This window comes from Protomyctophum bolini (genome assembly GCF_963924005.1).
Source record: "Protomyctophum bolini genome assembly, chromosome: 14".
NCBI classification, from domain to species: Eukaryota; Metazoa; Chordata; class Actinopteri; order Myctophiformes; family Myctophidae; genus Protomyctophum; species Protomyctophum bolini.
In genome coordinates, this window is record NC_137875.1 from 6,085,919 (window position 1) to 6,110,446 (window position 24,528).

The window sequence follows — 24,528 nt, forward strand, 5'->3', positions numbered from 1 at the left end:
CTAACTAACCACACTGTCATGAATATTGTTTTTCAATCAATAAGGACAATAGTAGACCCATGCATACAATCTCCTCTGAAAATATCAGTTTGTAAAATGATTGTGGGGCAGTATTAAGCCATTGAATGATGTCTGGCTGAACACAGCAGTGACATACTGTAGGCCAGTGATACTCAACCTCAGGCCCGCGGGACCATTATGACTGGCCCACCAATGAAAATCTAAAAAAAATAAGAAAAAAAATTCTGGAAAATGAAATAAAAATAAATAAATCTGAATGAAGTTATCTTTAATTACATTATTATAAGTAATACTATTAGAGTTGTACTATTACTCGAACGAAAATAAAAGCTTGGGGGGGGGAGATGCAATGCAAATGAAAGACATATACTCTGTATCCCTATTCCCTGACATAATTTTATAGCTAAACGGACAGAATTCTATTTTATTTGAATGATGAAACCCAGCTGCCATTAATAGTTAATAGTTGTGGAAATTGTAATTGCGGAAATTGCGGAAATGGAAATTGCGGAAATGCGGAAATTGTGGAAATTGCGGAAATGGTGGAAATGGAAATTGCGGAAATGGAAATTGAGGAAATTGCGGAAATGGAAATTGCGGAAATTGCGGAAATGGAAATTGTATCCTTAATAGGAGCATTCAAAAATAGCAGACCTACAAGCTCGTATGAACTTGTAGGTGCTATTTTTGAAAAGTCGTGCAATGAAATGTGGTGCAAATCTTTGAATATATATTCTTTCAGAGCGAACGTTTTCAGCTCAAATTTTGCTTCTTGGGGGAGACTGGAACTACATATTCCACGGCCACATACAGATAATTCTGGGGGTCCTTGACGTGAAAAAGGTTGACCATCACTGACAAACATTTTTTTGTAGTTTTTTTTGTTTTCAGAAAACTGTCATGATTTGTCAGACATTTGTAGAATCTAAATGGGTTAATACCAATGCAGAAAAGTGTTTTAACAGTCATGCAGTATCCATCTACCAAGGGTATATTATATTATCCCAATGCACACAGTAGATGGCGCTGGTGATCTCCTAAGTACAGCCAACTGTGAAAACACAGCTTACCGGTATGTTTTATTTCAAGGTGGTTTTATTTAAAAAAAAAAATGCATATAATACTTTCAGAAACATAGAATATTGGTTCACAAATGTCATGAAAATAACTCGTCTTGACACTCTTTAACTTAAGAGGAACTTGAAGGTTTTCAAAACTATACCAGAAACTAACATAAGCCAGAAGAGACACACTCGGCATGAGATCTGACAAAAACTCAAGACAAAACAGAATCATTTCAGAGTTATTCTCAGTTTGTTTCCATGCATGTTACATAATAAATAGTCATTTCAGTGGTAGATGTCTTTCCTACATGAATGGCACTGGCAGTCTGGCAAAATACTTTTCAGAGATTCCAAAAATCTGTCTCTCTCACACTCTCAAAAATGGACTTCACACTTACTGGTGAAACATAATTTTCCAATTGGGCCAATATAAAAAAATATATACATTTTTTTATACAACGCCTCCTCACACATAGCTAAGGCTTTTTAAGCTTCAATGCAATCTTGTAAGGTTTTCATATCCTGGAGTAGAAATAAATAAATCCCCCCCCCCCCCCCCCATCTCAATTCAATTTGATTGAAGTTTGATTGCATATTACACTTACTTGCATACACAGAGGCTCTAGACGATTTGGTGATATGTACGTACGTTAAGTGTTTTTGAGCAACATATCAAAGAGGCACTCGAGCACACAAGGTCTGTGTTGCACCGTCTACAAACACGTTGAAGTAAAAGTTGTGTTTGTGTACGTGTGCACTGATTTTCATGGTAGACCGGGGGGCAACCTTTATCTAATTGTGAAACGGTTCACATTCATGAGCCAACACTTGTATGGAGATGGATATACTTTTAACGTGTTTAGACGTGTTTTATGGCTAATGATTTTGCTTTGGTGACTGTATATATGCAATGAATCGAGCGTCACAGTCCCGCCCCCCTCTAGAGACCCGGAAACAAAGCCAACTCTTGTCGTGACAAATCATGATAACAAACACTTTTTTGTTCTGTTTTTCTTCTTTGAAATTATTTGTTTGGTCCAAAATATTGTGTTTGTCACAATTTGTCACGACAAGAGTTAGCTTTGTAGGTCTTTAAATAAATACGTTTTGAAATGTCTATGGGAAAAATGCATTGGGAACTATTTCCTGGGCCTGGCGTCGTCATGAAAGGGGGCGGGACTGCGACGCTCTATAAAGGGCCCATTGGCAAAGTCAACGGGCCCGATTCACTAAGCAGTTTACACCCATATTTTGGGTGTAAAAGGAATTTTCCATACGTCCCACGTTAGTAGTCTGATTCAGTCATCTTTTTTTTTTTGTACGAATTTTGCCGCTCTCTCAAGTCTGAATTCCTTATTCTAGACTACTAACATGGGAAGTTTGGAAAATTCCTTTACACGCAAAATATGTGTGGAAAAACTGCGTAGTAAATGGGGCCCGTGTCCTGAGTGAGTGTTTATACATGAACATTAGTTAAAGAGACTGCGCGCCTCTATCGGCCTCCGTCTCCGTCTCCTGGTGCATCTTGCTGAGGTGCTTGACCAGGCCCTCCAGCTCGGGGTTCCCCCCCAGGTCTCCGATGAGCCGGTAGGCCTCCACCTCCAGGCCCCGCAGCGTCTCGCGGGTGTAGGCGAAGGAGCCCACCTTCTCCAGGTAGTCCACGCAGTAGCGCTTGATGTCCACGTTCTCCGTGCGCTGCCGCAGGATGTTCTGCACCTGCGTGCTCTCGGGCCGCGACCAGATGGCGTGGATGGTGGGGAAGGAGAACTTGCCCTCCGTCAGGTCCTCGCAGAAGCTCTTGTTCTCGCTGTACTCGCGGGAGCTCAGGTTGGCGTAGTCGTCGCGGATCTGGAAGAAGAGGCCCAGCGTGTCCAGCAGGGGCTTCATGTCGCTCTTCCACTCGGAGAAGAGCTGCATGAGGCCCACGGCCAGCCCGAAGAGGCCCCCCGTCTTCCTCAGCACCATGAGGCGGTACTCCGCCTCCGTGGGGCAGGTGTAGGTGTCCCTCCAGTGGATGTCCAGCCCCTGACCGCGGTGCAGCTCCAGCAGCTGGCGGGTGAACACCTGCACGGCCTCGGGGCTGCCCAGCGTCAGCACCTTCTCCAGGCCCAGGAAGTAGACGTAGTTGGCCGAGTTGATGACGGAGGGCACGCCGTAGATGCTGTGCGCCACGGGGAAGCCCCGGCGCAGCTTGGAGCTGTCCTCGATGTCGTCGATGAGCAGGCTGGCGTTGTGGAGCATCTCCGTCACCTCGATGATCACCTGGACACGGTGAATATATAAAGGGTATAGAGTTTAATTAGGATTAGCTGGTGCAAAGAAACAGCTAGTCTTCCTGGGGTCCACACAGAACATACAAACGTGAAATTTCAGGACATAGATAATAAATACAAAAAAATAAGTATTTGACAAAGTCAATTTCTTTTGTTTGTTTGTTACCATCTGTCGCTGTTTTTTAATATTTTCTTGTTTATTGCATTTATCTGTCAGTTATTTATTTCGTTTTATACTGCTTGTGTCAATTATATTCTGAAGTTACCGGTATGTCAAAAATAAAAAATGCCTAAGAAAGAAAAGGATTGTGTTGCAGCTAACAGCCAGTAGAGGGTGCCATGCCCCCACAGCCCTGCACTGTTGTTATCATCAGATCTAAACGGGCAAACAGAAAGAGGAAGTGGAGTCAGGCTTCATGGCAGTCAGCACTGTGACTGGAACCGACTGTTCAACAGCTTATTGTAAAAACCCTGTTTCTGCCTGTCATGAGAGCATAAGGAGGGAATAAATGTAAACCATAGGGGGATGTAGTCACGTTAAATTAATTAGAGGGGACAGTCCAGTGCTCAGGGCACTTTGTGACCCCCTGGAGGGATGAAGCGATGTGGGTGGCCTGCTGTGTTGGCGTATCCGAACAGTTCCAACATGACCCCACTGTCAACCTCAGCACAAACACACAGCCGTGGGGCGCTTGGTGTGCTTCAGAATCTCTTTTATGAATAAATGATATCCGCAATGAGTAGCTCACCTTAAGACTACTGGCACTGGATATTGTTACTACATACTTGACATGTATTTTACATTTTTATTTATTTTCTATTAATCTGCTGTTGTATAAGAAGTGATTTTTATGTTCTTGATATGCTTGTGGTTCATATTATTACTTTGAGTCTGGCATTGATTGGAAAACCCTGCCCTCCCCTCACTGTATACGTTTATTTTCCCTTTTTTACCTCCTTTATGATGACTTCCTGTTCTGTTCTTTGACTATATAGAAGTGTCTATTTGTACGTCTCTAAATGTTTTGATGAATTGAACAAGGTGGACCCCTCTTGTAAACAAGTGCAATGCTTTATTGGGGTCGTCCACTCACAGTTAACAGTCTTTGCATTGAGTTTGTGCTTGAAATGTACTGTAATTCTGCAAATTGTTAATAAATATTTCAATCAATCAAACGTATTGATTGTTGAGTAATTGGTGGCACCTGGAGTGGAGAGAGTGGCTCTGGCAGTCCTGTGAACAGAGGGAGACAATTGGACGTACAGACGGGGGTATTTCCCCCAAGTCTTGCTTATATTAATTCGTTTCTGTTGGATCTTATTGGATGGATACCACTGGATAAAATGAACGTTTCTATTGTGGATTATTGGATTTCTGGGATCAAGACTTTCTATTAGGTATTGGTATAAGGACAAACTTGATTGGCTGATGATAAGAGCGCCCCTCACTTCACACGAGTGTGATTTTTACAATACCTCAGACCGTGGTGTACGAGAGAGAGAGAGAATGTTGGGGCACATAATCATTTGACAGCAGTTAAGACAAACTGCATCCATAGGTCATTAGTTTATCTGTTTGGTCACTAGCCTTGTCCTGCATTTTGAAGGACAAGGCTAAAGTTATTCCACCACAAGGGGGTGCTGTCTGTGTCCGACAAAACTCCATCTCCAGTATATAGAACATAGTATAGTTCTGTACAGAGAAAGCCTGAATGAGTGTTATGATTTAAAACCCATTTTGGGTGGGAACACTTTTGGTGTAGCTATTGAAAAATAGCAGATCTACAAGCTCATAGCGTGCCACTTGTAGGTCTGCTATTTTTGAAAAAAATCGAAGAACGACTGACATAGAAACATAGCTTTTTCAGAAAACTGTCAGGATGTAGAAGACATTTTTAAGAATCTTATCTCAGGTCAGAATGGGTTAAGGTGTTCAACCGACAGGCAAAGGCAATAGTGCTGTGCTGTCAGGTATCTGTCCACATGTCTGTCCATGTGGCTGGCTGGAGTGCTCTACTCATTCAGAAGACGAGTGAGTAGTGTGGAAGCCTTGGTTGGTAGTAGTGAAAGCTGTGTGTGTGTAGCTGGGGGAGCACAAAGACGGTGCTCAGTGGGTCGGGCACCGGGCCAAGGCTGGGCCCGTTTATCCTCCAAACACAACCTTTCCCCCAGCATGCCCCCCGACACTCTCTCACCCTGCCACCCCTCCACCTTACTGAGACACTCGGGGGGGAGTAAACACATGCACGCCAGTGTTGATTTCGTCGACTAAAACTTAGACGAAAAATGTCCGTCGACTACCCTTTTTTCACTGACTAAAAACTAAATGAAAACTAAGCTATGATGACTACAACTAAGCTAAATGTATTGACAATTTAGTCAACAAATAAAAACCAGGCGGTGGCGTAAACGTCTGGGCACCCGACTGGTGATCCAGTCGCAGTGTGCCGCGGGTTCGACTCCCGAGCCCGACACGGCCTTTAACTGCATGTCATCCCCCCCCATCTCTCTCCCGTTTCCTGTCAGCCTGCTGTCTGTCCCTTCAAAAAAAAAACAATAAAAGGCGTAAGCCGCAAAAAGAATATCTTAAAATGTTAGGAAGGGACTAGTGGACAAGTCATTTTACAATTGGTTGCATGCTGAAAATAGCCGATCTACAAGCTCACAACGTTGTGAGCTTGTAGATCGGCTATTTTCAGCAAGTGTAAAATCAGCCATCATACGATGGCATCAAGGCCCGGAAAATACATTTAAGTCGACTAAATCAACTGTAGATGTTAGTCGACTAAAATCGTATGATATTTAAGTCGATTAAAACTAGACTAACACTAAAGTATTCCCAGGTGACTAAAATGTGACTAAAACTAAATGAACACTATTCAAGAGACTATGACTAAAACTAAAATAGAACATTTCTGCCAAAAACACTGATGCACGCACGCACACGCAGCCACGCACACAGCAGCATAAAGTTGATAGAGACAAGACAAGATACCTAAATGAGAAGTGGGGTTATTATTTAGTGAACAGAGTACGGCACTACTCCGGGATAATATATTCATTACATGAAGCGTTCTGGGAGTTTGTATAATTTTCAGTGAGATATTAAAGGAACCGAGAATACAACGAAGACGGCTAAACAAATCAACATGAGAAACAACAAGGCCTCGGGTTGGTATGATGACAATAACAGGAAGAAAAAGAAAAATCATCAAGCCAAAGTAAAAATAAGGAATTTTTCAAACAAGTTTGGAGTGTCTACGTTTGTTGGACAAATCCAATTATAGCCACAAGAAGCCGATTCATAACTCCTGTTTTAGTGCCTTTACGTCTCATGTCGAAATTAAAATAAATGTCTTCTAAATCCTGACAGTTTTCTGAAATACCTTATGTTTCTATATCAGTGGTGCTCGGACCACAGAAATTATATGTAATTGGTCGCCAACCCCCATCTGAAAATATGTTGTTCCAGGCACCCCCCAGAAAGATTTGCGTTAAAAACGTTCGTTCTGAAATAATATATATATATATATATTCAAAGATTTGCGACACATTTTCACGATATTTCAAAAATAGATCTACAAGCTCGTAGCTTGTAGATCTGCTATTTTTCAATAGCTAAAGTATAACAATGATCCAAATCTCCATCACAGCATAGGAGTGACATGGAATAACACAAAAACAGGCTAGCTATTTACATACTGGCACAAGCCTTTAGAGGGGACTAAGTGTTGAGTACTAGTTATATTGGAACACATTAATTACCTCATTATGTCAATATTAGCAGACAAAATGCCAGATGGGGGGAGAGAGAGAGAGAGAGACTGGCATTCAGCAGAGTCACTAATGATGCTCGTTTGCGCACATTAGATGGTAATGATTTCTCTGTTCTGGAGACCACTATGACAAGAAGATCATTGTCAGAGGTCTCAATCTGTCCGCCACACTGAGAACTCATGACAACAGCCAAATGAAAAGCAACATTTAGACGTTCAGAAGATTATGTGATCAGAGTCGAGTGCAGACCGTACGGGCTTACTGAAATGAAAGGTCGACACGACAGATGATGTGTGCAGGTTGGGGGAGTTCCCTGCCCCCTCTGTCACCCTGCTCCGAATGCTACACACACACACACCGTGTGCACTGGAGATGATGCACAGATGGTTTTTTGATAAAGAATTGAATAGCCAAATGAACGACTCGGTGTGCCTCTTATCTAGAGGCGGAGTTGTTTCCATGGCGGCCACTTCCTGGCAGCAGCTAATGACGACAGAGAGGGCACTCAGTCTGCACCGGGTTCAGCAAGAGTTTACAGCCAAATATACCCCAGCGCTGCCAGAGAGAGAGAGAGAGAGAGAGGAGGGGAGCCTAGTCTCTTTGATTATAAGTGTAGTAGAATATTCCTGCTCGCTCCTCGACTAGCTATTGTGTGGTAGGAACCCATGAGGAAATACTTTTGTAACTTGTAAATGTGAACTGTGTTTCACAGGAACAACCACCACCACCTTTCCTAAGCAAAGATTCTGCTCCTAAATGAAGCCCACATGCTCCTATCTGTATAAAACAAAAAATGTAGTTGATACACATTTACACGGACAGGAAAGAAACTAGCAGCATATACAAGACGAGAATGAGAAATGCCCATCCGTACTTCAAGTCTTAATCCTGCACTATCTGTTAAATTGAACGGGTGTTTATCATTCAACTTACTTGTAGGAGCCTTTATGATGCCGATATATTATTTATTTGTTATGTTGGCAATATTATTTGGACACTTGGTGGCGGGCTCTAGATTTGATAGCACTGTGTGTGGCTTGTTGGGGCCGATTCATACTCCTATTTTACAGCTCTAGATTTGATAGCACTGTGTGTGGCTTGTTGGGGCCGATTCATACTCCTATTTTACAGCCGGGAAGAAACTCGGTTCTGTAGAGACGGGAACTGTACTAAAGTCGGCGCTCCGGTGGCACTGAACATTTCTGACGAGCCAAAATCATGTCGGCACTACAGCGGTATTTCCTCATTCATTCAGCCCGGCTTCGAGTTCAATTTGTCGGCCGTCAAGCCAAGAAAACACCGGTAGTTTTGGAACTTCGCCACCTTCCAAATGCTTGTGGCCGGAAGGTGAGCTCTGCAGAGTGGGCAGTGTTGTCAGACCTGCTGAACCTCTCCTCTCACATTCGTTCTCAAACTTCAACAATAAAACAAATATACGGTCTAAAATAATTACAACCCTATACAGGCTACACAAATAAACAACACGTTCACGTAAAAAACACGAGAGATACCTCCGTTCCCCACAACGCATCACGCGCTTAACGAGCTCCGACACACACACACACACCACGACGCACTGCGCCAGCGAGGGTCAGTCAGATTATGTGTCCGCGGTGCGAGGCTCATTTCCCGGCCACACAACAACACATCCATGTCAAGGACCTCCGATATTTACAAGCAACTTCGGCGCTAGCCGTGAGGGAGTACAGTATGAATGTACTTTTATAGAGCCTTAACTAACTAACTGGAGGTCTGGGACGTTTCCCCCAAACGACCTATTTTTCCCAGGACTAAAATAGGAGTATGAATCGGCCCTTAACCCATTCTGGGCGGGAACCCATGTTATGCTATTGAAAAATAGCAGATCTACAAGCTCATAGCGCGCCACCGAGTGGCGCGCTACGAGCTTGTAGGTCTGCTATTTTTGAAAAATCGAAGAGCGACTGACAGACATTTTTTTTTTAATCTGATCTCAGGTCAGAATGGGTTAAGCTATTTAGAGGATCACAGCCAGGTGCAGTGATGAGGACACAGGTACTGGGGGGAGGAGACCGTTCTTTACCGGCCAGGCAGACAGAGAATGACCACTGCAGTAATTACAATGCAATACCACTGGTACTGTATGTTATGTTCATTCATTACATAACTGTCTGCAACTACCATAAATACAACTAAAACTGGAATATTTAGCTTGGACATCAATCTGATTGTTTCACTGTCTGCTCTACTCTGCGTAGGACCACTCCCATCCATCCATATCTGCCAAAGACGATAGCACGCATTGGAAGGGTAAAATTGTCCGTTACATTACTCTTATTCTAGTACAGTACAGCTGAATGAACAGGTCTACTACTCTCTACTTGAGCAAGGTCTGAAACAATGTAGAGAGAGAGAGGAGTTCTATGATGGCAGAGACAGCGTATTAGACCCAATATATCATCATAAATGTCATATTGGATTGATTTTGTTGTTCGTTTGCTCTATGGGTTGTATATTATCGTGCCATTGTGCCAAAGACGATAGGACAACATTGGAAGGGTAAAAATTGTCCGTTACATTACTGTTATTCTACATTACTCTTATTCTAAAAACAGAAGTACAGTACAACAGCTGAATGAACAGGTCTACTACGCTCTACTTGAGCAAGGTCTGAAAAAGAGAGAGAGAGAGAGGAGTTATATGATGGCAGAGACAATGTATTATTAGACCCAATATATCATCATAAATGTCATAATATTGGATTGATTTGTTGTTCGTTTGCTCTATGGGTTGTATATTATGTTATATGGTGTTCATTTTCTTGCCGTCCCTTGGGCTGATGGATGGCACTCTGCCTTCGATCAGCTTCATTACCACCGCTCGGTGCTTACCTCTAATGGCCCTACCAGTATTTCTAGCCAACATGGCAACATTCAGAATCAGTAGTGGTTTGCTTTTCTTTTCATGATTGGTAATTCAGAATCAATGTTGATGATGGTCTGAGGACAGAGACATCCACTGTGTCTCTGTTTTTCACCCATGTTTTTTCTAACCCTTAAGGCTCATTCATAGTCACAGTTTTCGGTGGTGAGGTGACCACCGCTTCGGTGGTGAGGTGACCACCGCTCCGGTGGCGAGCTGACCACCGGAGCCACCATAACGTTGATCGGTGGTGAGTAATGTTGTAGTGTTGTAGTTCGGTGGTCACCTCACCACCAGAGCGGTGGTCCCCTCACCACCGGAGCGGTGGTCACCTCACCACCGAAAGTCCAGACTATGAATGAGCCTTAAGACCCATGTCACTTTTGTATGACTAAGTATTTTGTTACTTCTAATAACAATGACAGCCCTGAAACGTCTTGAGGCTTAACAGAGGGAGCTTTCATTGTACATTTTAAGATGCAATCACAGGGATGCAGTGTATTCAGACAAATTCCAAAGACAACCAGTATCTCCCCCCACACACACACACACACACACACACACACACACACACACACACACACACACACACACACACACACACACACACACACACACACACACACACACACACACACACACACACACACAGAGAGAGAGATAGTTACTGACTTTCTCTATAGAGCGCCGCAGTCCCCGCCCCCTTTCAGAAAGCGAGTGGCCCAGGAAGTGAAAGCCCCATGCATTCTGCCATCGGCACTTTTAATATAATTTATTTAAAGACGGTTACGCCGCGGACAAAGCCAATTCGGATCGTGACGAATCATGACAATGAACACAATATTTTGGGCCGATCAAATAATTTATAAGACGAAAAATAAAACAAATAGTGTTGTCTCCTGACTTTCTTTTCTTCTTTCTAATTATTTGATCGTCCCAAAATATTGTGTTCATTGTCATGATTCGTCACGATCAGAATTGGCTTTGTCCGCGGCGTAACAGTCTTTAAATAAATTATATTAAAAGTGCCGATGGCAGAATGCATGGGGCTTTCACTTCCTGGGCCACTCGCTTTTCTGAAAGGGGGCGGGGACTGCGGCGCTCTATTCGGAAAGGATATATTAAAAACAATAGGAGGCCTGTTGAACGTCTAATCCTAATGAGATTCGACAGGCTCCGCATTCTGCAGTGGTAAAGGCAACGGATACAATGATAACCCTCCCCCCATGACAATTAAAATATTTTTTATTGATATATATTTTGGCAGTTTAAATTGGGACTAAATATCCATTATAATTTTGTATGACATTCAATGACAAGAATGACACTAGGGATTCCCAGATGCTTTCATGCATCAACAAAGGTGTGTGTGATGTGTGTGTGTGTGTGTGTGTGTGTGTGTGTGTGTGTGCGCGCGCGCGGGGGGGTGTAATTGAATTTTGTTCATTTGTCTTCCTTCGTTTAGTTTTGAGGCCAAACTTAAGATAACATTTGGGCTTTTAAAAAAAAAAAGGCAATTTTCTCTGAGCGTGGCTGGAGAACAGGTTTAGTAGGAATGAGAATAGTTTGATGTGTATAATTTAAGACCATCTGATCTAGACTGGAATGCTCGTTTTGCTTCCTCTCTTCTACAGTAACACGACACTGTGCTTTTTCTAGACACAATTCAATTTGGCAGAGAATAGATGCACTCTAAAAATGGCCTACATGTGCACCGCTGGGTTGAGTGCCAAAAGCATTTACCATTGATCTTTCCCCTTCTTAGATGGGGAACAAATAAAAAACCTGATCGGACTAAAGAGAATTCTGAAATAGAAGCTGAAGCTATACTATAAATGGTAAAAAGCGCCTTTATCCAAGGCGCTTTACATTGATTGATATTGGTCAATTAATATTGACCAAAACCAGAGCAGAACTCCCACCACGGGACTCCTGCAATCAACTAACACAGTTGCAACCACTATATTAAATGGCAAGTATTTCATACAGCTTAAGTTTTAAAAAAATCTGACCTATCCCCTTTTAAACTGAGAGCATGGTAATTAGTTTTAGCAGTGTGTTCACGTGTGACAGTATGGTTTATCTCTAGTTGGCTGTCACTTCCTCTTCTCCAGCAGTCATCTGAGCAGTTTGGGGGTGTGTCACATGATGACCGTTTACACAACAGGAGGAGTCTGTCTGGAGCATGAATGGAAAGGAAAGGAAGGGTCGTAAACTGCAGCCGGTTGCAAGAGCTGTGTGTTTAACCCATTTAGACGTGAGGAGGACCATTCTACACACGTCTTCTAAATCCTGACGGTTTTCTTGAAAAACCCCTTTGTTTCCATGTCCGTGGTTCTCAAACTATTTCATGTCAAGGACCCACAGAATTAGATGTATTTGGCCACCGACCCCCATCTGAAAATATGTTGTTTAATTTGTTTTAGTCAACAAAATCAACACTGCATTCAAACAAGTTGTGAAATATACAGCATAGTTGTATTTACTGTACATCCACTGACTATTGCAAGTTGTCTGCAGGCCCTACTTCTTGTCAGCACTATGATAATCGATAACCAGGGGTGTGTGTTCTACCGTTATACACTATATACGTAACTAATTACGTAGTGTGCCGTGCCAAAGTTAAAAAAAGGAAAAGAAGCTTATACCGTCTGCTAATCATTGAACATGTGCAAGCGTATAGCCTTGTCTGTATATGTGCATGTCGCACAGGTAATAATTATCGGAAAGAAAACCTACAGCACTGATGCTAACCAACCATTTTTTAAACTAACACGCATTTTATACAAGTTTGCATATTAAAAGGACCACTTTTATAGCACAATAGGAGAGCTGTGGGCAAGTTCAGAAACCTTTCCACCAGTGACATCATCGATGGGGGAATTCAAGGTTTTCTATTCCTGAAAGGTTGCAATGCGAAAATGGAAGCCACCGTTCTCATAATAAGAATCTCGTTAAAAGCTGCCTAACGATGATGTCGCACAGGTTTCTGCCCTAGTAATGGATTTCCAAATGTCTGGACTCGAGTCCAGCAACGGAAGACATGAAGTCAATTTGACCAAGCAATGTACTTAGATTAGGACAACCAATGGACAACCAGCAGCATGAAGTGAAAACTTGAAATCAATACAAATCAACTAGTGTGAACTGTCTTTATTCAGCAGTCACAATGCCTATGTTTCAGCTATGCAGGCTTCATCAGCGGAGTTTTTTCCCCTCACTGTATATGTTTCTTTTCCCTTTTTGCTTCCTTTATGATGAATTCCTGTTCTGTTCTTTAACTATATAGAAGTGTCTATTTGTACGTCTCTAAATGTTTTGATGAATTGAACAAGGTGGACTCTTGTAAACAAGTGTAATGCTTAATTGGGTCGTCCACTCACAGTTAACAGTCTTTGTATTGAGGTTGTGCTTGAAATGTACTGTAATTCTGCAAACTGTTAATAGATATTTCAATCAATCAATCAAAGTTTCTCAAAGTTTTACATGGTTCTAAATGGTGAGGTTACTTAGTTCAAAGTACTGATTCCTAAGAAGTACTTGTAGACAACGAAATAAAACAGAACAGGTTATCCTCATCACAGAGTTCAGGAAAGAAACAGAGTCCAAAACAGAAAAGCCTTTAAAAAGTGGAGACTGTAGTGTCGACAGAGTGTGCATGCGTGCTATAGCGATACATCCAGAGGGTAAAGGACATGTTGAATCAATAAGCCATTTTTCATGAAAGCTGCAAGTTAGCACAAACGCCTAGAGCATTCAAGCATCTGCTTGTTAAAGCCCCAATCCATAATCGCTGCATGATGCCCCATGAGAATTTGCAGTAGCTTTGTAACATTTAGTTATTGGATTTTTGTTTTCATTAATCTGAAACTGGCTCCGCTCCTAATAAAGGATCATGTCTATATGTACTTACTGTATAATGTGATAACAACATATGGTTTATGCTGCAAAATTATGCAACTTTCCTTTGCCTTAGTTAAATATATTAACTGCTTTAAGAATGGGGAGAGATTGAGAGAACTGTCTGCTAATTAGTCAGAGGATATTAATAGAATCTGGGAATACATCTCTTCACCGATGTGTTTGTAAAGGAGTCTACTTCAAGGGAAAAGGCCCGCTCAACTCTGACAGTCTTATAAAAGGTTCTGACATTGTGACATTGACGAAGGCCTGCGCGCCGAAACGCGTTTGTCTGTCTGGTATGACTGCTGCTACGGATCATTATTAAGACTCTTACTCAACTGAGTTATCTAAGGACAACATGAATGTATGCACTGTGTAGGCAGATAGATGTCCCATCTGTCTGCTACACGTGCACAAATGGACTCCAGGGGTAGGGCCCGACAAGCCTATGGCTTCTCTGAGAAAAAAAAGGCTATAGGCTAAGTGCATGATCCTCCTTACACCTTCTCGGACCAGCAATAATCACAAATATCAGAATGTTAGCATTGAAATGGCTAGGCTCTTACCTGCAATTTGTCGTCAGGAACATTAAGCCAGTGGTTAAATGCTTGGGACAGTTTTGTTCTAACCTGTTTTCCTGAAAAGAAAAGAAAAGCTCAATGAAAATAAGATATTGCCTAAGAAATTGGCCATCTCTTAAACACTTTATTAAGGGTTATTTAATCCATTAAATCATAGTGCTGAAGCAGCGGAGCACTTTTAACAATGAGAGGTATGATTCATTATATCGCGACTAGCGACAGGACCGTGGGCAGGAGGTGGGCCGTCTAACACAGGATCTTTTCTTAGAATTGGACGGGATGATTTAGATCGTGAGTTATTAACGTTTTAAGATTTTCGTTCTCGTCGGCTAAACAGGGGGAGAACATTTTCGATGACGTCCCACTGTTACGCAACAGGCGCTCCTAGGCTGTGGAGCGATGCGATCGGTTGTGATATCAATAAGCTTCGTCTTTTGGATAAAACGTCGTCCTGGGCGCTGGGTGTTACTAATTGAAAGGACGGTGAACTTCGTCCTGAGCGATTGGGGTGTTAATTGCGGAGAAGGATGTGCAGTCAATGGCCCAAATGAGAACTGTTGAAACAGTCAATATGTTTGTGGATGGAAGTTGTGACTTTTTGTTTACAGGCCTTTCTCAGAGTCGCCACAAAGATGTCCTGCTGTTGCATAATATCAGAAGAACTTACCAGGCAACTGCAGCAAATATGTGTATGGTTCCAAAAGGATTCGCTCAGAGGTGGCTTCTGTGTCCGCATCCATTGTAGTTCACCACAATCTGTTGGAGGACACAGGATAAAAAGGTCATTATCATTTCTGAGGGGGGCTGGCAGCTGGCTAGACAGCCTCAACCCTTATATATGAATAGAGACGGCACCCGGAGGAAACCCTGAGGCGAAATGGACATAGTGGCCGAATTTGATATTGCAGTTTGGACCCAAATCGTGAACACGCTGGTCCGTTGACTATCATTGCACACGTTCATGATGACACGTGAACACTGTTTCATACATGAACGCACGTGCAATGATAGTCAACGGCCAGTGCGTTCACGATTTAGCCCAATCCATCCCAGAATGCACTCTGTTCCTACCCGGAAAGGAGGAGTGAAGTCGCCTCATGCACTTTTGAGCAACTTAATGCAAGTGGATGGGAGGAGTAATCCGGTGCCGTCTCTATTTATATATACTCTAAGGCTCAACCACATAACTGCGACATCCCTGAACTGGTTCATTTCCAGAGACCTGTACTGCATGTCTTCCCCCCCCCGCCTCCTCTACCCTAATTGTCTGATTATACACTGTCTAGTCAAAACAGTTTAAGGCAATATCTCAAGACTAGTACACATTTGTACACAATTTTAATCTGAATGTCTCCACCAGGCAGGGTTGCCTACCCAGCCAGTCATAATTAGCCTGGCTAATAATAAGCCAGACTCAAATCACACATTCGGTCTGGCTTATTAGCCACAGGCTAAGTCATCATATAGCCAACTGGAATAGGATCTGAAAAATCTGACTTATAAATCTTGATCACAAGAGATAATGTGTACCAATTTGTGCGAATTCCAGACAAAATCTGTCACGATAAAGAAGGCATGGATGGCAAGCAAAGCACAGCCAATTAGGTTTGTTTGAGCTTCCAGCCAAGCCAAGAAGCCCCACAGAGAACTCACTGTGGTGGGTGAGTACAGTGTACACTACTACTTACTTTATTATGCATTTATGCAGCCCTCCAGAAAAGCTTTTATACAAACTAAAATCATCTGGTTAAGATGTCCCCACCATCCCTTGCTTTATTTAGCCTTTTATGTTTTTAATCTAGCAGTGATATTATATAACGTTTTCCTTTGGTTTTTTTGTTTTGTTTTCTAGTGTTATGTAAAGCGCTTTGGGTACTCAGAAAAGCGCTATATAAATTTGAGCTATTATTATATTGGTATAATCCTTGAACATGTTATTGTTTGTTACTTATTGGAATAAATCATGAATAATGGGGGACGGAGGTGTGACAAATAAGGTCATATAACTGATATATGTATATTGTGAGTCATGTCTCCTGCTCTTTTCCTGCCTTGCCTTGCTCTCAACTTGAAAAATGCTGTACTGTTGTAGTTATGTCAAGCTGTTTTTCTGTTTTCCTTTGTGTCTGTGTGTTTTTGTTATGTTTTTGGTTTTGGTTCCTGGGATTCATATGTTTGAAATAAAAACAAAGAAACAAACCACAAGTAAATTAATGTTACTTTTGTGAGCATTTCTTTATTCAATTTACTTTTTCTTTAAAAACAGGAAGAAGTCACATGAGATGACTCATCTGAGTGATGTCAGATGTTAAAGGCCAGATGGTGTGTCTCTGACGCATAACATACAACCGAATAATTGTATAGTTTCCACAGACAGATCAGTGAACAGCAGAGATGTAACCATGCAACACAAGAAGGAAAAAGCATCATCCTTTGAGCAAATATCCGCTGGTGGTGCATTGATGAGATACGGTATGACACTCCTCTAGATGGATTATTCATGGATGCTTGTGGTTCACAAAGTGGGGTCCTTTATTTTAGGAAGGTATCCAGCAAGCCAAATGACGTCATGATAACTTAATGATGATGTCCTCCAGTGACTCCGGTGGCGTTCAGGACAAGGCCAGATCACAGGACGTCTTCACCAGATTAAATAATATAGCTTATTCTGGGCCAGATCTGACTAGTATCTGATTATATAACTTGTTGATCTGGCCTCGATCAGACTCTCTCTGATTCATCCAGGGACGTCCGTCTTAGTGGGTAAAATGTATGTTGGTTGAAATCGGGTGATATTCTATATATATGTTTGGCAAGCCCCGTGTGTGACCTCAGTGCACCTCACTCACCTGCCATCATCACTGACACATGGGTGAGGTGAGGTCACACATGCGGGGCTAATAAGGTTTCACTCTCTCTCCGCTGTTGTTGTCTACCCGGTCTTTTACAGTTGTAAAAGTATATAGGTCTACAACAATCTACTATATAATCTAACAACAAATCTGGGTAAAACAACAAAGTGACTTGTTTCACGCACACACACGTGTTTATCCTCCTCAGCAACAACAGTGACACAGTGTGACAGCTCGTGTCATGTTTAAAGTTAAACTCCACCCACCTGAGACACCCGGCGGCTCCCAGTCACGTCACTTCTGCTGATGATGATCACTTCTGTATTTCTGTTAGCCAATGTGCTAGTTAGCTACGAGGCTAACATTAAAAAAAGAAAAAAAGAGAACGTCGGCGCAGGCTTCCTTTTGTGTACCAAATTGAAAGAAATATACATGTGATGTAGTATACGTGTGTTGTCTAGGAAGGTACACGATATGACCGACCGTCACACTCGCTTCTTTCATTCCATTTTCGGGTCACACGCACCGACAAAATAATAAGCCAGTTCGCCCAGCTGCGACGTTGGGTGTGTTCTGTTGGTAGCGCTGTTCTGTTAGCCGCGCTGTTTGCACTGTGTTGTGCGTGTGTGTTGAAGCTAGCGTTTCATCATGAGCGTTCTATATAGGCTCCAGCTACTCCACGGAGCACGCGCCGCACCACGGGGCTTGACTGAGAACGGACCGGTTTGTTTTGTCTTTCGGAGTCGCCCGGCGAGGTGCTTCCGCACTTCCACAGCGCAGTGGATCGAACCCAGACTCCGCTCTGACGGGTGACCCCGTGAATTCGCATCGAACGCGCGTTGTGAGGCCGGGGAAGTTGGGAAGCAGTGTTCCCGCAGCGTTGCCAGATTTGGAGTCTTGGAGACATGTCACCTAACGTAAGCACAGGTGAATGTTATTTGGCTTTTCTGCCTTTTATATTTTCAAGTGAAGATTGAAGGAGAGAGAATAAGGGAGAGAGATGCAGCAAAGGTCGTCATGAACGGGACTCGAACACGCGACGCGCTGTCAGGCAGGCCAGAGCCTATGTTTATTGTTTATAAGGATCCCCATTAGCTTTTGCCTTGACAAAAGCTAGTCTTCCTGGGGTCCGACACAGACAAACATTTAACATTTAACAAAGGCAATACTTACAATTGTTTACAAACACTAACTCAAAATAAAACATAGTAAATAAAATAGAAAATAAGAAAATAAAAAACATAGGAGAAATAAAAAACAAAGAAAAATCACTTTCAACACATTATATTGGTTATACACTTTGGTAGTGCATTCCAACCTATTATTACTGCTCTATAGATAATATAATCTATGTTACCACTATAGGCCACCTTTTGAAAACCTTTATAGTTATTAGTTACTATAGTTAAACTTTGTAGATTTTGATTATTATTACAAAACATACATTAACCACTTCAGCTCTATATACATTTCAACCATTTAAAAATAGCCAATATCTACAAGCTCACTGCGATGCATTGTGAGCTTGTATAGATCTGCTATTTTCAAAAGATTTGTATACATTTGAAAACTTCAAATGAGACATTCTGCACAATGAGGGTAGCCTACTTTAATTACAAATTGATGCCAATACTTTTGTACTTTTACTCATAAGTAGGATATAGGCTACTTGAATAAACGTACAAAAGTAAAAAAAATAAAAAAAAGAGTTACAAGTAAAATTCCAACGTAGTTCTACATTGCACTGATTGCAGTATTGATACTTTTACTTATTAAACTAAAACATTTGAGTACTTTTTCCACCACTGACATTGGCTACCGTATTTGAAAATAGCCGAACTCCAACCTCGCATCGCTTTGTGAGCTTCTCAGCTTGGTGGAATATTTTTTAAACATTTTAACACAGATCTTGTGTGAAATATTTGAAATATTTTCAGATGGGGATTTGCAATCTGCATTTGTGGACAGTGGATCTATCTATGACACAAATGTTTGAGAATCACAACATTAATTACGCCGCTAGCCATAAACAAGTACACTTAGAAACTAGACCAAAATATAGCTGCAAGCAGCGATAAGACGGGGCCAAGGCAATAAGAAAAATCACACCCGTGTGAGGTGAGCGGTGCAGGATGCTAAACAACAGCTGGCTGGCTGCAGTTATAGTTACAGTGCTCAGTGTGAATGGCCCTTTTAGGCTGCTCAACAATGCCACCTTGGGTCACCCATTGCTGCTGTTCAAACGTCATACCCCACAAACCAGACCTGCTTATTGTGTGAATTGCATTATTTTTCTTATTGCTGCATTCCTTTTTACAAATATCTTCACGTACAAAAGTGACAGATGTGTTCCGCATGAGTATGGCACATGTGCAAGTTCCATCGCTTTTGTCCAAATGAGTCATGGGTTATGCCTGTTCAAAGTGCTCGTCATTGCTGCTTGAAGCTATATTTATTTTACAAATGTTCACGTACAAACTTCTCTTCAACTGGAATTTCAGATAATGGTCTATAGATTGTTTGTAGAATGTTTCACGAAACTTGCTCAAGAAGTAAGCAAGACTCAGTTTCAGTGCTATTTGGCAAGGTCAGAGGTCAGAGGTCAAAAGTCACAAAAGTTGTTCAGCATGAAGAGACGGTGTATCGAAGTTTTATTTCTGATGGTCAAATGGTTCATGAGATATGCCTGTTCAAAGTTTGCATTTCTAATTGAGTGCTATAGCAGTACCACCCTTTGGCCAATGGTTGTGGGCTTCGCGTCCTCATAATTTGGCATATTGCCAGATTTCGCTAAAAAAACGACTGCACGGTTAAGCCCAAAACTGCTATTTTTGGCAGAAGAAGAAAAACAGACAAATACAATTTTTAAAACTACCAACATTTACAAGCGATTTTACAGAAAGATTACCCCAAAGTCTCTTATAATAATCGGACATGGCAACATTGGTTGAGGAATTGTAGTCGTATTGACTCTGTGGTGTTTACCGCCCAATAGGATTTCGCCCTGCCGTTTGTCTTTTCGTATTTTTCTCTCGGATAAACCAATCACATTCCAGCTAACGTGTTCACCCCGTCGCAGTGTCCAATGGGAGGGCCGCGTTGAGTGCCGAGGCGGGGCTTTGTTGTGTATCTGGTGGTTATGCCTAATTTACACCCCGTCGTACAACGGTGAGTCGCGCGACCCAACACGCACCCGAGCTACAAGCTCGCAGCCGCGAGCCGAATCCACGGGAGGTGGGCTTGCAGATCGGCCATTTTCGGGCGCTCGACACCGGCGTGCGGACGACATACGAAACCGAGGCGTCAGTCATTAATTTCCAGAGAGGGGAGGGGAGGAGGAGAGATCAGAGAAAGAACTAGCAGCAGCACAGCAGCGGACTCGACGATCTGCAACAACCGCTTTACCCGATAGATCCACACACAGGCATACACACACTACACAACATCAACGGAACGGACGACGTTTTGTTATTTTTTTTGTAAACCCCTGGTCAGATTATAACACCTAAATGATCCTATGGATTACTAATACACTTTCATCGAAGAACGGACGTGTTTCTCCACTTGACAGCATCGGTAAGAGAAACAGCTTTCAATATATTTCGGAGGCGGACACAAAAAATGTTATTTCGGATATTCCAGCAGCTTTGGTGATGGCTGTTACCCACCGATATACCAAACCTCCAGGTTTAGGTTACTGCTAAGTTATCGTTAACTACATCCAGGGAACGAATCACACAATGCATTTTAGAATAGATGAATGAATGAACGAATGAATTCGGTAGGTATTCACTAGTAGCCTAGGTCACTATTAAACGCCTTTACAATCCAGCGTCCAAGAACACGGGGGGGGGGGGGGGGGAGAGAAAAAACACCCAGTAATATAATGAAAAGATGGTAACTAAAGTTACAGACAGACGAATAGATCGTCGTTGAGGGGTGGAATGGAATGGCTCCTCGTCTGTCCGGGTTAGCGTAGTGTTGTGTTGTGTGTGTTGTTGAGCGGAGGAATTCTCTGCGAGGTGTCGTCGAATAGAATAGAATAGAAGGCTGTCTGTCTGTCGTAGCGTACTAGTGCTCCATAATAGGCATTCAAAAGTCACAATATTACTCGACACCTTCTTGGAGACTGTGTTGATGAACCACACATCGCATGATCCACCAGATCAGATGTATATTTGATCTAAAATAGTGCACGGCGGTGGTATAGTTTGAGAAAGTGAATTCATTATTATTTCCACAGGCTTTTTTTTTGTCCCGTCGCTTTAACGCCTGCCGTCCACTCTAGTCTACTCTACTGTGTGTAACTTACATTGTACCAGTGAACTCAACCGTCTGGTCCAAAAACTGTTGTGTTGCTTTGCTGATGATGATGATGATGATGATGATGTGGTATATTTGTCCTCTGTCGCGCTGCTATACACCAAACACATGATTATATTTGACATTCTCAGAGATTCACGGTATAGTCAGTCTTCTTGCGTGACGGGTGGATGGATCCCTATCTATCTAATCCAACATTATTTTTCAAATAACAAATGGCTGGCATTTTATAGTTGCAGCCGGGCAGTAATAACGTTGTAATAGCGGATCGTTTCCAGTTTAACATAGCCTACACGGGGCGATAGTGAGAACACGGACTATTATGTGTTCATTGTTGAGCCAGCTTTGGGTTGGTTGGTGGTCTCTGTACTAGTAGGGCGGATGACATTGTAGCCCCCGCGACCCTATTCGTCAACCTTTATAGACATAAAAACAACATTGACCGCGAATTCCCGTTTGTCACCATTCCAATCCCCCAGTGGGGTTTCGTGTGTATAATTTGCGGGTACATTAATATCGTCGCGTTACAGGTCTCTCTCTCCCCACTGGCATCATGGTGACCTTGTTGCGAACCGCTCCGTCGATTTGTTCTCTTTGTCAGAGAAACCCTGATGTTTCTCAATGGATATAGTCAGCAAAAAACAACAACACTGACCGAGCCCCGTCAGATAAACAAACAGTCGTCTCATGCAAGAGAAAGAAAGGCGACTTCCATTCGAAAGTGCACGGTTACTTTTTCAACTCGCGTTCACATCATGGTCGCGTTGTGTTTTTAGATCAATGTTCTGGGCTCGTGTTTTTGCTGTTGGGAGTCTCTCTCTCTACTCTGCTCTGCGGAGAACAGAACAGTGCGATGAGGGGGAAGTCAGCGCTCCCCTCCTCGACCAGTTTTCCTAAAATAATAATAGTAATAACATAATCATCTCCCGGACCGGGAGACAAAATGATAAGCAGGACGAGGGCAGGTGAATGTGTGCGATAATTTGTTTGGTGCTCGACGTTCGTTTGCCACAACAATGTTGCGTTGTGTTGTGATCCACTGAAGTAGTGCTTCTTGTTGTAGGCAGACTGTCAGCAGCCCCAGAAATGGCGTCATCCTCCGCTGTATAGCGTACATTCAGTGCAGTGCAGACAGTGCTGGACACAGTAAAAAATGCCCCCAGTGTTCAACATTTAACTCCGACTCTCCGAGAGTCTACATTTGTTTGCATTTCTCAAAATCACAGGCTATTTGTTACATGTTCAACTGCTATTTATGTATTTAGCCACACTACGGTTACGGTAGCCTAGTTGTTGTAGTAGCTAGGCTACACTAGTCAAACCGTTTGTTAAACGATCACTAAATATTCTAGCCTCCTACACTGGCAGTGCACGATTCTGTGAGCTATACTTTTCTCATCTGTCACCTTAACTCGAATGGGATTCAGGTCAGGCAGCCCTTTTTTCTGTGACAATGTCAGTGCATTTATTTATTACAAATGGGTGGTTATAGTTGGTTACTGGTTAGTTGGATACTGATGAGTTACTTTTCTCTTTACTCGCCCCAGGCTGACCCCCCCCCCCTGACTAGTACACAGGGCATTACATAAACAGCTTTAAACCAATGATCAGGTTCATGCTGTGCTGTGCAACATGGATATTTGAATGAGCGTATTACATGTGTATAGTACAGGTCCATGTATGAGGTATTGTGTGTGTGTGTGTGTGTGTGTGTGTGTATATATATATATATCAACCTGTTCAAGTTAACCCATTTTGACCTGAGATCAGATTCTAAAAATGTCTTCTTCTACATCCTGACAGTTTTCTGAAAAAGTGTCAGTCATGAGCATGTAGATCTGCTATTTTTCAATAGCTAAAGCATAACATAATGCTTATAGTTGCCTGGAATGGGTTAACCAATGTATATTACACCCCATTGTGTGCTTAAATGCATCAAATGGAATGTTATGCAACCGGTATAATGTGTTAGTTTATTTGGGTTGATGAGTTGTTAACAGTGTGTAGCAGCCAGCCCAGCAGGCAGCTGCAGGTCAACTGCTCACTACTCACTGCTCGTGTTTTCCATGGCATGCACTGAGCACTGTTGTAGAAGTGATGTCATCATAACAGTAGCTCCTCTGACTCCCAAGTGTGTGCAGAAACACCAAATGATCACATGTGGTTTTCCAAATTTTTTTAATTTCAATGACCAACATAACTCAGAGAGTATATATGCAAATGGGATCAAATCGACCGAAGAGGGTCCATATTGGTTCCATTTGTATACTCTTATAGTGTTACAGACCCGCGAGGGTCCATTTAGAACCCCTTCAAGGAACCCTGTATGAGGGTCCCTGGACTCCACTTTGAGAACTTTTAAGCATCTTTTCTCTTCTAACGTTTGGCTGAATCTCTATTTTCAGATTTGTTACGCTGGGCACCAAGAGGACTCATTGAGAGATGAAGGTACGTTCAGATATTAAATACAAATCTCTCCATGCTGTAACACAAGGTGCAGGCCACTGCCAATAAAACATTACTGTGCTGCATGATGTTTTGCAAAAAATTACTGATGTTTGCACACCTCAAGTCTGCCTTCAATGTGCAGTGCACCATTAGATTGGAAAATAGAAGGATGTTTTATTTACATAAAAGTCTTCACTGTTTTGATTGCAACACCATTTAATGGCTGGTATTTGTTTGGGAAATAAGTTGCAATGCAAGTTATTAGTTTGTTTCATCTTTAATGAAGCAAAATTGCACTACTCATTTTGCTTGTCGGCTTTGAACTTGGCTGCCTGTGCTGCTGTTTCCATGGCAGCCATACAGTATACAGAGTGATACCCTGCAG

The 24,528-nt window shown here is 42.3% G+C and overlaps 2 protein-coding genes across 5 annotated transcripts in view; one reads left to right on the forward strand and one right to left on the reverse strand.

The window, feature by feature from the left end:
• Positions 1 to 1,110: 1,110 nt before the first annotated feature.
• On the reverse strand, positions 1,111 to 18,113 carry ggps1 (geranylgeranyl diphosphate synthase 1). Of its 2 annotated transcripts, XR_013965315.1 has the most exons (5): positions 17,639 to 18,113; positions 15,188 to 15,276; positions 14,506 to 14,576; positions 2,082 to 3,347; positions 1,111 to 2,049 (listed from the first exon to the last, which is right to left on the reverse strand). XR_013965315.1 is itself a non-coding variant. In XM_080782597.1 (4 exons), the coding sequence occupies exons 2-4, from the start codon at positions 15,258 to 15,260 to the stop codon at positions 2,559 to 2,561; spliced, it is 933 nt and encodes a 310-aa protein (XP_080638723.1). In that variant the 5' UTR covers positions 15,261 to 15,276; positions 17,639 to 18,113; the 3' UTR covers positions 1,111 to 2,558. The 2 variants fall into 2 exon arrangements, 1 of the variants encoding a protein (XP_080638723.1); XM_080782597.1 differs by having other exon boundaries at positions 1,111 to 3,347.
• A 2,603-nt stretch (positions 18,114 to 20,716) lies between these two features.
• The window catches only part of arid4b (AT-rich interaction domain 4B), an 83,263-nt gene continuing 79,451 nt past the window's right edge, over positions 20,717 to 24,528 (forward strand). For all 3 annotated transcript variants that reach the window (XM_080782612.1, XM_080782613.1, XM_080782614.1), the window contains exons 1-2: positions 20,717 to 20,948; positions 24,101 to 24,143. In XM_080782612.1, the coding sequence (XP_080638738.1) occupies positions 24,138 to 24,143 (6 nt within the window). In that variant the 5' untranslated portion in view covers positions 20,717 to 20,948; positions 24,101 to 24,137. The remainder of the gene's footprint in view (positions 20,949 to 24,100; positions 24,144 to 24,528) is intronic.